Source organism: Scyliorhinus torazame, chromosome 4 (assembly GCF_047496885.1).
Source record: "Scyliorhinus torazame isolate Kashiwa2021f chromosome 4, sScyTor2.1, whole genome shotgun sequence".
NCBI lineage: Eukaryota > Metazoa > Chordata > Chondrichthyes > Carcharhiniformes > Scyliorhinidae > Scyliorhinus > Scyliorhinus torazame.
In genome coordinates this window covers 102082901-102096461 of record NC_092710.1, presented here as the reverse complement: position 1 = coordinate 102096461, position 13561 = coordinate 102082901, and the positions used below count along the sequence as shown (strand labels likewise).

The 13561-nt window shown below is 46.4% G+C and overlaps 1 protein-coding gene across 1 annotated transcript in view; it reads left to right on the top strand.

Annotated features, from left to right (window-relative positions):
• Positions 1-13561, top strand: part of b3gat2 (beta-1,3-glucuronyltransferase 2 (glucuronosyltransferase S)) — a 185516-nt gene that overhangs the window by 137391 nt on the left and 34564 nt on the right. Inside the window, exon 2 of the mRNA XM_072498388.1 lies at positions 4008-4152. Within this exon, the coding sequence (XP_072354489.1) occupies positions 4008-4152 (145 nt within the window). The remainder of the gene's footprint in view (positions 1-4007; positions 4153-13561) is intronic.

The following is a 13561-nucleotide window of genomic DNA, read 5'->3' as shown; positions in this document are numbered from 1 at the left end:
ATTAGTGGTGAAGACAGTGAATGTTTAAGGTAGTAAATGGGGTATCAATCAAGTGGGCTTAGGTGTTGTTGGAGCTGCACTCGTCCAGGCAAGTGGAGAGTATTCCTTCACACTCATGGCTTGTGCCTTGTAGGTGGTGGACAAGCTTTGGTTGGGAGGGGGGGGGGGGGGGGGTGCGGGGGGTCAGGAGGTGAGTTACTGAATTCACAGCCTCTGACCTGCTTTGGTAGCCACAGTATTTATATGGTTAGTCCTGTTCAGTTTCTGGTCAAGGGTTATCCCCTGGACATTGATAGTGGGGGCATTCAGCGATGGTAATGCCATTGAAGGTCAAGGCACGGCAGTTAGATCCTCTCTTGTTAGAGACGGCCATTGCCTGGCACTTGTGTGATGCAAATGTTACTTGCTGTTTATCAGCCCGAGCCTGGATATTGCCCAGGTCTTGCTGTGTATGGGCATGGACTGCTTTGTATCTGAGGAGTTGTGGATGGTGCTGAACATAAAACAATCATCATCAATTGTAAGAAGATTGTTTCAGGATATAGCAGACCACCCATCTCCGTGGCTCTAAATAAGGGACCTTCTCTGCCAAATGGAACCGCAGGACTTGTGTCGCTCGGGGCAGTTTTAAGATGAAAAGCACAATATAAATGCAAGTCTTCATTTTTCCATGGCTGATTTGGGATGGCCTGAGCTCATGAAAGATGCTGAAAATTCACGTATTTTTTAATTGTGTTTGAGAACGTCACTGTGTGCACATGTTCTCAGCCATTTCAGTTGAGTACTGTTCCCACAAACCAAATAACTGCTGTTGGCAATCTTTGACTGTAGGATTAAAGTGATGAATGCAGAATTTTAAACAGTGCAGAACTGATCCAAATACCAGACTCAGCGGTAGTATTATGAGGGCAAGGAACCTAATTAATGCAGTAAACATTTCAGTGTTTTAAAATCTATTGACTAACGTCAGTCATCAGTGGAAGTTTAATCGGTTTAAAGGACTGAATCATTAACTAAGAAAAATTGTATTCATCTGCTAAAACCCACGGGACTGTGGAGAAGGCCTGATGCTGAATGCAGAGGATGTGAGTCCTACAAAGGCGATTCCTTTGTATTGTAATCACCCTAACCCATTCCAAACGATCAGAGCATCAGAATGATCAGTCATTGTGGCACGAACAACTTTTTATTCTGCTGGTGTCGTGCATTTTGAATGTGCTCTGTCCTTCAGAGTGTTAATGTAAGTGGGGGAATAGGGAGGGGGGAGACAGAGTGGGAGGGGGTAGAAAGGGGGACAGAGGGGGGAGGGAAGGTGGACCACAAGGGTAATACAGGGATAAGAAAGGGATGGGTTTCAGATTGGCTTCAGCAAGTAGGATGCAGGTTGAGGGAACAGGATGGCACTGCAAGCAGCCACTTTGCAGGGTCCCTAAACAAAGGGAAACCCCGGGAGAGCAGGGGTGCACCCACGTGGCCTACGCACAGTTGGTGGACATGTTGGGTGCCCCCTGGACAAAGGGAAACCCCGGAGAGCAGGGGCCCGGCCTCGTGGTGAGAACGGCAACCACGGCCATTTTGGATGGCCCCCCCTAACACTGGGAAACCCCAGAGTGCAGGGATGCGTCTACCAGGTAAGTACGGTTTATCCCGTAGGGATTCGACACTATTGGCCCATTTCTTTTTTATGACAAGTATTTAATGGGATCGTCTAACTTATTGAAATATTGTCTTTTAATGTACTGGATGTTTCGCGATTATAAAATAGTCCCCCTCTAGTTCTAGCAATTTCTTTCATATAAGATGGCAGAGGAAGTTAAAAAAGAACCTACAGAGATGGGATGCACTCCCAATCTCCCTGGCAGGAAGGGTGCAGACAATCAAGATGAACGTACTGCCGAGGTTGCTCTTCCTGTTTAGATCTGTACCGATCTTCATCCCCAAGGCCTTTTTTCAAAGAATAGATAAAATGATTATGGTGGTTGTATGGGGTGGAGGAGTGGGGGGGGGTGGAGGAGTGGGGGGGGGGTGGGGGTGGGGGGGGGCGGGGGGTGGGGGAAGAATCCAAGCATCACCAAGACAACATTGCATAGGAGAAGAAATATGGGTGGCCTGGTCCTCCCGAACCTGCAATACTACCACTGAGCAACCACAGCCGCGAGGGTGAGGGGATGGGTAAGGGAACCGAGCACGGACTGGGTGAGGTTGGAGTCCTCCCGCACTGGAACGACCCTCCGAGCCCTCGCCACGGCTGCGCTCCCATCCTCACCTGCAAAGTACACATCCAGCCCAGTGGTAGCAGCACCACTAAGTACCTGGAACCAGATGAAACAACACTTCAATTTAACTGAGGTGTCCACCATGGACCCCATCTGTGGTAACCACCGGTTCCCACCAGCTATGCTAGACGCCACCTTTTAGAGGTGGAGACAGGATGGAGGGATTCTAGCGGTCAGGGACTTTTACACAGGGGACAGACTTGTGACCTTAAACAAGCTGATGGAGAGACTGGAACTACTGAACAGACATGAACTCGACCATTTACAAGTCAAAAACTTTCTCCGCAAGGAGATGACGAGGTACCTTAGAGCCCCGAGAGAAACAATGTTGGAGGAGCTACTGAACATGGACAGTACGGAAAAAGGAAACTGCGGGGACATATAGGAACGACTTTTAGAAAGGTCGAGAGTACCATTGGACGGAACAAGACAGAAGTGGGAGGATGAACTAGGGAGGGAAATAGGGTGGGGACTCTGGAGTGAATAACCAAGTAGGAGTGAACAACCTCCTCCCGTGCAAGGCTAAGCTTCATGCAGCTTAAAGTGGTGCACAGAGCGCACCTAACAAGAACCAAAATGAACAGGTTCTTCCCAAAGGTGAAGGACAAGTGTGAACGGTGCCAGGGAGGCCTGGCCAACCATGCCCACATGTTCTGAGCTTGCCCCAGATCTGTTGGGTTCTGGGCAGCCTTCTTCGAGGCAATGTTGAAGGTTGTGGAGACCAGGGTGGAGCCATGCCCGAGAGAAGCAGTGTTTGGAGTATCAGACCAGCCCGAACAAGAAGAGGGCCGACCCCCTAGCTTTTGCTTCCATAATCCCACACCGGAGAATCCTGCTCGGCTGGCGATCAGCAGCTGCGGAATGGCTGGCAGACCTGGCAGAATTTCTCCATCTGGAGAAGATCAAATACACCATCCAAGGTTCGGATGATGGTTTCCACAAAGCATGGGGGCAAGTTGTCGGCCTGTTCGAGGACTTGTTTGAAGCTAATAATGGATAGAAAGGGAGGGGGGGGGCTGCGAGGGGACGTATAGGAACCACCAGGGCCACACAAAGGAGACAGGAACAGGGTAGGGGCAGCAAGGGAGGAATCTAAGGAAACGCTGGGAGGGTACCCAGGCAGAAATCGAGGTCCCCCCTCAAAGCCATAAGAACTAAAACAAGATGAACGATAGATAATAACATCTATGGCAGACGAAAGGGCCCAAGACAGAGCCCGAATAGCAGAAAAGAGCGGGCGGGAGACAAGGGGGTGGTGGGGGGCAAAAAGGAAAAGCATGGAAACTATAAATAATAACCATTTCAATCATCTTCTGTATAGTGTGTAAATGTAAAATTCGATCATCAAATTTTAAAAATGATTTTCGGAGTGTTTACCATCAAAATAGGGATATAAAAATATGTTTAGATAAACTACATTGTACCATTCCTTTGCTCCTAACAGCCCTAATGAAGCACCATTCTAGTAAAATTATTTCTGCTAATTACATCTTCAGGACAGTGACTGCCTGAATGGGGACCACATGGCTGCATCCTTTGCATTTCCCTTTACCTGCGAACCGGGACAGTATGTTTCCCCAGCAGGCTATTGATCATTGGGTACATCGCAAATGCTCCATCCCAGCAAGATTTACTGGATGTTATATTGGCTTGTTTTGTGCTTCGTGGTGGTTGCTGAGCCTGGTACGTCTGCAGGTCACTGCATTGTGCGTCTTGACACTTTTTTTGCAGATGCGCTTGACCCGTAAAGTGTCCGTGTGGCCAGTCGGGTTGGTGGGCGGCCGCCGCTACGAGCGACCGTTGGTTGAACAAGGACGCGTGGTCGGTTGGTACACAGGCTGGAGACCAGACAGGCCCTTCGCTATCGACATGGCAGGTAAGCCCAATACCCACTACTTATTGAATTCTCAAGATGATTGAACTCCTACGCGGATTTAATTCCAACTTTCTCGGGAGGAAGGGTTGTAGTCAGCTTTCACAGTGGCCCCATGACTGTATTTGCAGTCACTCTGCCCGTTTCAGGGAGTCACGAATGCTGCTTTCACCCATCAGAGTTAACACACTTCAAAACATAATTGCTGCAATTACAGATTTCTTTGTACGTAAAGCACTTTGAGTGGACATGTGTGCAAAGCAGGTACCATTTAGGACATGGGTCAGTTATTCGACATAATGCGCTTTTAACATTTGAACTTTTATTAGTGTTGTTATGTCATTGGACTGGAATATGTAAATCCGATCATTTTAATTCCATTAAAGAGTACAACCTGAGACTCATTAATAGGACACTTTTTGTGGCAATAATGATGGTGAAACTGTCAGCATTCTCTATCATTACGCCCCTGGAGCTGGCAGTAATTGCACAGGAGCTTGCACAGGCGCAGTTAAACGTGCAAAACCGGAAGCTGCTCTAAGTGATTGTACTTTGTACAGAGGATAGGCTCCTGAGTGCAGCCAATGGGAAATCTCCTGCGCCAATGCACGCTGCCCTCGGAGTGGCTGTGGGGGAAATGAGACGGTCACCCACCTCCTTGTGGGATGTGCCTTTGCAAAGAAGGTCTGGAGAGACATGCAGTGGTACTTGTCAAGGTTTATCCCGAGCAGCTCTGTGACACAGGACTCTGTGCTCTACGGACTGTTTCCAGGGACACACACCGAGACAAACATCAACTGCTGCTGGAAGGTCATCAACTCGGTGAAAGACGCTCTTTGGTCTGCCTGAAACTTGCTGATCTTCCAGTGCAAAGATTTGTCCTCGACTGAGTGTTGCAGACTGGCACATTCCAAGGTCCAGGACTACGTGCTGAGGGACGCACTCAAGCTTGGGGCAGCTGCCGCCAAGGCGCAATGGGGAAAGACCACTGTGTAAGGTTTTAACAGCAAATGTACACCGAGGGGCGGGTAACAGTGTAAACCCCCCCTCGGTCTGGGCCACCAACACTCCAATGTATAAAAGAAACATGACAATGTAAATATTTAAGAAGGAATTGTAACGTAAAGAGTGATGTGCATAATATTATCAAAATTGAATGGAACAAAGTCAAGGCAATGGGTAACTCTGCCGGAAATGTACAGTCAAGACAATTCGAAATGTTCTGTAATGTTTATGATAAATTTTATGAATAAAGTATATTTTTCTGAATTAAAAAAAAATGGGAACTTGCATTCTCACACGGTCACTGTAACACTGCCAAAACCACAAGTTACACCTTGTTGAATGACAGAAATCTTAAAACACCAGGTTAAAGTCCATTCTTGCATCTTTGTAGAAACTTAATGTCAGTGTCTATATGCACGATTTTCCTGGAGATCCTCTCCACTTTGAGCCGGCAGTTTGCGGTGTCGATGGTAGCCATGATGTGGAGATGCCGGCGTTGGACTGGGGTGAGCACAGTAAGAAGTCTTACAACACCAGGTTAAAGTCCAATTTTTGTACCAGGTTTGTACATAAGGTGGGGGTGGGGGTTCATACATTGGGGTGGAGTCAAGACAGTGGAGGGAGTGCGGGTGAGGACATGGGGCAGGGTCGGGGGCAGGTCAGGAGAGGGGTGTCGCTTTGAGTCGGGGACTTGTTGAATGAGGTGTTGAATGAGGGTTTTTAATGGTGTAGTAACTTTATAATCATTCCGCAACATCTCTCTGACCCTGAAAAAATCATTTTATATTTTTGGAATGTCGATTTTCTCCACACTGATAAAGTCCATACATTGATAGAATTCATTGGCCTGTAACCTCCTCGGAGTAGCAACCAGCGGCGGATTGCCAGTCTGCATCGATTTAACTTGGAAAGCTCCGGTCTTGCTTGGCCCTCCTGACTCAGACCGGGTGACGCCAAATATGTGAAGCGGGTCCACGGCCCGGGGGGGGGGCAAAGTGCAAAATGCACGAAGCAAAGGAGGGCACGCCCTCTTTTTACCGTACTAGCTGCCGTAAAGCAGGTGAGTTTAAAGGTCTCAAGGAAAGGAGCAGGTAAGTATCTACGGTAAGCCAATGTGATGTGGGGGTTCGGGTATCGGTGGTGGGGACGGGAGATCCAGACATGAGTGAGGGGAATCTGGACTTGGCAAGGGGGTCCGGACATGGGCGGGCCGGATCCATCCGGATAGGGATGGGGTGTCCAGATGTGCAGGGTATCCGGACATGGGGAGGAGGACCTGGACATGGTGGGGATTCAGAAATGGGGTAGGTTTGTACATAAGGTGGGGGTGGGGGTTCATACATTGGGGTGGAGTCAGACAGTGGAGGGAGTGCGGGTGAGGGCATGGGGCTGGGTCGGGGGCAGGTCAGGAGAGTGGTGTCGGTTTGAGTCGGGGACGTGTTGTTCAGGTCGGGGAGGTGGGTCAGAGGGGGTGTCGGGTCGGTGGGGTTGTTTCAGTCGGGAAGGTGGTCAGGTGGACTGAGGGGGGGTTTCGGGTCGGGGGGGCAGTTGTCGTGCTGATATGTGGTTGGGCCCGATCAGGTCGAAAGAGGATGGTGGGTAAACCATGCTGGTGAGGAATACCGTGGGGTACGTAGTTGGGGGGGGGGGGGAGATATAGGCAAGCCCCCTGGGGGGGTCTGGGTTTTATGGGGTGTCCAATGCGGGGTCCGATCTGAGTGTTTAAAATAGTTACTCTGAAAACGCTTTCCTTCTAACTCTTTCAGAGTAACTATGAGTGTAAAACTAGCCGAAACATCCAAAGTTAACGATTTAAATTGCTTTGTCAGATGGTTTCTAGCCCAGCGTAATTGTCCAGTAGAAGTTAGCACTTCTGCACAATTGTTAGGTAAACCCTTACATGGGAACTTCCAAGAGGGGTTCCCAAACTCATCATTGGAATCTCCCCCAAATCTGATGCTGGGGAGCCAGGAAGTTATTGTTGTACCTGTAAAACCTCAGGTACTTTCGACCAGTTTACTTATTCAAAGGTTTTACCTAGGGTGCCTTTATTTACGAGGAAAGAAACCACAAACACAGCCTCTGTTCTCAGCACCAGGAGATTTCTCCTGGGTTCGCTAAAAAACTCCCCACCTGGCAGGACCCAATCGCTGTCTGTTGCCAGTCAGAATACCATCCCTGGCCAATCCATTTGCCACCGACCAACTAATTAAACCGAATCTCTCCAATCACTGGGGTACCATAAAGTCTTAAGATCATCTGTTCAAAATCTAAATCTTCATAGTACAGTGTACTATTTTGCAACTTTTGAGTTCCTCACTTATCCTGCTCAACTTAAAGGTAGATGTCCATTAAAGATCCATGGACCAAAAATGATCGCAATAAATTGAAAGAAATAGCAAATAAGGGAATCAACAGGAAGGGCCCTTACGTGGGTAACATGTGAGCAAAAGTAATAATAAACGTTACTTCTGCTATTACTGTTATTCACATTTAATCATTGCCTAATATGGATAAATGAAGAATAAAGAAAATAAAACCTCATGAAAACTTAGCAAAGAGAAATCTTATTAAAGGTCATTTTTTTCTCAGTAGAGTACATATAATGGAAAATGTGCCTCGAGCTCCTATTCAGAATGGGTGTTAATTGTGGGGAGGGGAAGTGAATTGAAATCTAGGGTCCAATTTTTGAACAATATCATTATGGAGTATCAGCTAAAGGAGAGGGAAATCTGTGACCCTGAAAACCACAGTATGCACTTTGGGCTCAGGGGAGTGGGAGTGAGACCAGTTGGGTGTATTTGCAGCGAGCCAGCACAGACACGATGGGCTGAAAGGCCTCCCTCTGTTCTACAGTCTTTGGAATGGCTGCTGACCGTCATCTTGATTGGCAGTGTTAAAGTAAAAGAAAAACATGTGGAATAAAATGTTTCCTTCCTGGAAGACAAATATTCCACAGGATGTTTGGAAGGGTGTTGAGTGCATTGAGCACACACACATCTATAAATTCTAACTACAGATATTGAACTGTTACAACTTTAGACCATGTAGTAAAATGCTATTGGGCAAAATACAATGCTGTGTGGTACTGATCTGTTGTTACCAAGATCTCCAACAGAATAATAGCTGGGGTGCACAATGTCCCTCCTGGGCTGCAGTGGGACCAGGTAGTCTGTTTCTGAGACCCCGTGCAGACTTGATGGGCACTGTAAGGATTCTGTGATTCTGCACGCAAGGTTCCCATTCCTGGGCCAGAATTTTACCGAGCTTGAGCTGGCATGCACCTGACCCGAACTCGCATGAAACCATGCGAGAAGATGTTGGGCGCACCTCCTGATGTCATGGTGCCTCGAATGAAATTCTAGTTGGCGGTGACAATCGAGTTGGAAGCGCGCCCGCCGACAATTGAAAGGGCGATTAAACCCATTGAGCATGCAAATGACCCTAATTTTGCATGGCTCATGTGCTTTCACACTTGGTGCACAGGCCAATGAGCCAGGCGGCATTTACGTTTGATCACTATTCCTGATCCAGGGTGGGATAAAATGTCTGGAATGGAATTAAATAAAAGAACATGGGTGGGATTCTCTGCCAACGGGAATCTCTGTTCCGCTGGCAGCGCGCCTACCTCTGCGGGTTTCCCGGTGGCATGGCCTGGCCACAATGGGAAATCCCATTGGCAGGTGGTGGGAACGGAGAATCGCGCCACCGAGGAACACGTGGCTGGCGGACTGGGGAATTCCACCCCGTGTTTGAGGTATTATGTGTTATAATGTGTTAAGGTTGCTTGCCTCTTTTTGATAGAGAGGGTTCTCAGCATTGTTTTGATGCAAATGTCATTGGAACAATACTGCAGCACCCAGAGGCAGCTGGAAATGCCCACCTTCACCATCACTGCTCTCAGAGCCCGCCCTCTACCTGCCCTCCCCACCAGGGTTCAGCATTTCAGAGCACGCATTTCACATTGGCAGGCCGTTAATTGGCAAGCCAGCGCGAAATGACACTCCAACGCCGATCATGGCTGGAAACAAGTTTTGCGCCCCCTTCTAGGCCTGCCATGTGCTCGCACCCGACGAGCAAAAAGATCAGGCCCTGATAACTCTGTGAAAAGTCATTGGATGAGAAGCAGGCAGTCACGTGTCCTCTGGTTGAATATAATGCCAGAACGTATTGCAGGCCACAAGCCCTGGGAAAAGGTGCTGCCATCAGCATTATTCCAGTATGTCCAATCTGTATGTGATTTCATCATCTTGTGTTGGCCCTCTCACGACTGAAGAGTCTGATGTCAAAGCAACATGGATGCTCACAGACCTGGCCGTTCATGTTGTGTGTGGTGTTCGGGGTGCGGGGGGGGGGGGGGGTTGGCTTCTGCAGCCAGGCCACCTCTGGTCTTCTTCTGGGCTTGTTGGATGTTGCAAATTTGGTGTAGATGCTCCCTGAATCATACTGAACTAAATTTCAGTGTCTGCCTCCCCATGGACCAGCCGGCTTCAGGATTTTCCTGAGAGAGACAAAGGAAGATGGGCAGTGGGCAGGAAGTAGAGTTGACTTGGAGGTTCAACCATGAACCTAATTACATGGTGGAGACAACTCCAAACGACCTGTTTCTACTCTCATTGTTACTGCATTGCAACAACCATCTGTCATGAATGCTGAACTTTACAAGATGAATATATTTTGAAATATATCTTTAACTCAAAGTAAAACTGACAATTCTGGATAAACACCTCAACTCGGAGACATGACCACACAATTCAGTTGTTACTGGGAGCGAAACTCACCCAGGAACCTATTTCAAACTTTTGACCCGGACATAATAACAATAAGGGAAATTTGTAATAAGTTTAAAATGCTTGGAAAATCTGTTTTTAAATTTGTTTTTAGAAAAGTATTTTGTATCACTTATAAATGGATCAGTTATAATTTTTGGATGATGAAAAGGTGGCCCACGTGACCTGGTGGCCCTTGACCTGGAAATAGTACCGACAGGAAGTAAGTTAAAATATGGAAGCCAGAGTAGGTTAGCTGATTGGTCAGAATAGAAAGAACATCAGAGAATGACCAAAAGGTTAATCAAGAGGATGAAATTAGAGTAGGGCATCCCCTAGCTAGCTAGCTAGAAATGTAAAAATGGATAGGAAGTGTTTCTACAAGTATTTAAAAAGGAAAAGAGTGAGTGTTGGTCCTCTAGAGAGTGACAATGATAGATAATAGTTGATAATGGTAGATGAAATGAATAAATATTTTGCTTCTACCTTCACTATAGAAAATTCAAAAACATTCCCGTAATAGCTGTAAATCAGGAAGTGAAAGGAAAGGAGCAATTTGGTGAAATTGCACTCACTAGGGAAGCAATACAGAGCAAACCTTTGGAGCTATGGGCTGACAAGTGTGTGGGTCTTAAAAGAGGTGTTCTAATGAGGTAGTACGTGCGTTGGTGTTGATTTTCAAAAATTTGCAAGACTCTGTAATGGTGTTGAAGGGGGTTCAGAGGAGGTTTACTGGATTGATACCTGGAATGAGCAGGTTGTCTTATGAGGAAAGGTTGGACAGACTGGGTTTGTTTCTACTGGACTTTAGAAGAGTGAATTGATTGAAGTGTATCAGATTCTGAATGGCCTTGGCAAGGCGGATGTGGAAAGAATGCTTCCTCTTGTGGGCGAGTCCAGAACTAGGGGACACTGTTTTAAAATTAGGGGTTCCCTTTTAGGACAGAGATCAGAAGAGGAAGTAGACAAGCTGGAGAGAAGATGATTATCAGCAAGCTAGATCAGAGTAGTTAAAAGCACATTCAGGACATCTGCTATTTCTTTCACTTCCAAGTGATTAAGTGCTCCGAAAGACAATTCTGATAGATTCAAGCCACTACAACTGGTGGGAGAGGAGAGTGCTTTTGTGGAAGCTGTTCCCTGCAGACAATCAGTTCGATCCTTGAAGGAAAGGGACTGGAATTATGTTTTGGAGAACTGTGTCACTGAAACAGGGGCTAGACAGGGGAAGTGGACTGCCTAGAAAATCTATAAGATAGACTTTGTATCTGCCAACCCATGTGTAATTTATAGTTTGTATCGACCATGATTTGCCTGTTAATTCATGTTTAGTCTACATTGATTTTGATTCATTTTAAAGTAAAAGTTTTTTTTTTTAAATGAAATCTTGTGGGTAATTTCTTCATTTGTGGGGTCATTGGGTAAATTTGGTCATTTTTGTTTGCTAATCCTCACAGGGATTGCAACACAGTTTTATTTCTTGGTTATCTAAAGGGAGAATTCTGGTTTTTAACAATATGTCAAAATCATCAGATGCATATAACTCTGGGTTTGGAATAGGTGGAGCTTGTGGCATTATGTGAAATGTTCAGAATACAAAGGGTTAATGTCATAACATAATTAACCACTAGATTGAGCTAGATGCAGAACTATACAAAACACTGACTCACAGGCTTCTGGGAGAAGGCTGGAGAGGAGAAGTGAGAGATTGTAGAGTATGGTTATAGATAGAGTGTAGCGACTAGTGTTAGTCGAGTGTAGATTGCTAGATTATTGTATACTATGGTATATACCAGGCAGCATCCTGGTATATTTACCAGGATGCTGCCTGGATTGGTGGGTGGGTTTTATGAGGAAAGGTTGAGGGAGCTGGGGCTTTTCTCATTGGAGCGAAGGAGGATGAGGGGTGATTTAATTGTGGTGTATAAGATGATGAGAGGGATAGATAGAGTGGACGTTCAGTGACTTTTTCCTCGGGTGGATGTAGCTGTTACAAGGGGGCATAACTATAAGGTTCATGGTGGAAGAAATTCGGAGGGATGTCAGAGGTAGGTTCTTTACTCAGAGAGTGGTTGGGGCGTGGAACGCACTCCCAGCTATGGTAGTGGAGTCGGACACTTTAGGAACTTTCAAGCGGTTATTGGATAGGCAAATGGAGTGCACTAGAATGATTAGGAGTAGGTTGATTTGATCTTAGTTTCAGACTAGTTCGGCACAACATCGTGGGCCAAAGGGCCTGTACTGTGCTGTACAGTTCTATGTTCTATAGGAGTAAGTGGTCGAGCTTTAATAAGTAGTAGCGTTAATTAACTTAGCTTCTGTGGTCTTTCTGAACACTACAACATCCATCCCAATAACAGAATCACAAAGAACACCACAGAACTGATTCAGTGAATGTGGAAGCAAGTTTCCAGGATTAGAGGATAAGGTTCACAGTGGGTTCAATAACGGATATTAAACAGTCAGAGAGTAGCTTTCATGGCACAGTTTCTCTCTATGCCATGAAGATGAAGAAATAGCTTATTTCACGACTTTAGCCATGTCCCCAAAGCACGTTAAAGCTAATGGATTACTTTGCAAAGTGTAGTTGCTTTTGTAATGTCAGAAATATGGCAGCCAATTGTGGCACATAACCAGCCATGTGATAGCGACCAGATCAACTGTTTAAGTGCTGCTGGTTGAGGGATCAATATCGGTCAGGGTACCAGAAGTGAGAGATTAATTTAATTTCCTGGGAAGCTGACATGTGTAGCCAACATTATCCAAAGGAGGTCAGAAAACGTCACTAATGTTAATGACTTGTCTTCCATTGGCTGCCATCTTCGAAATGACACGGTTCAGGAAGACTAGGAGAAAATGACCTCTGTGCTCAGTAAAGAGCTAGGGCTGTCAGTCAGTCACAACCGGGAACACAATCGTACTAACTGATGTACCAGCCGACACAAATAGACCACTTATTGGAATGACTGGAGAAGCTAAAGGAGAAAACCTCCAAAGATGTGTAAGAGAACGACCCTGAACAAAACGGAGTGTTTCTACAGCAGAGATGATAATATCCATTGGAGTTTGGAAGAGTGAGAGGAGATCTCGTTGGAAGTTAGACAGGGTAGATTCAGAAAGCATGTTCCCCATGGTGGGGGAGTCCAGAACTAGGGGTCATAGTTTGAGGACAAGGGGTAAAGCTTTTTGGAATGAGATGAGGAGAACTTTCTTCACCCAGAGAGTGGTGAATCTGTGGAATTCACTACCACAGAAAATAGTCGAGGTGAAAACATTGTGTAATTTCAAGAAGGAATTAGATGTCGCTCTTGGGGCTAAAAGGGATCAAGGGATATGGGGGGGGAAGACAGGTTGAGGGTATTGATCTTGATGATCAGCCATGATCATAATGAATGGCGGAGCAGGCTCAAAGGGCTAAATGGGCCTCCTCCTGCTTCTATTTTCCATGTTTCTATCTATGAAGCTAGCAACATCGGAAGCTTCATAGACGGGGCTGTGGGAAGATCCTCAAAATGTATACCACAAGGCAGCAACGGTGCAACCATGTCACCAATGTACACAGGTTGGACACTCAGCAGGGAATGCTGGAGTAACATAAATACATGCAACAACTGTGGCAAGAGGGACCACATTGCCAA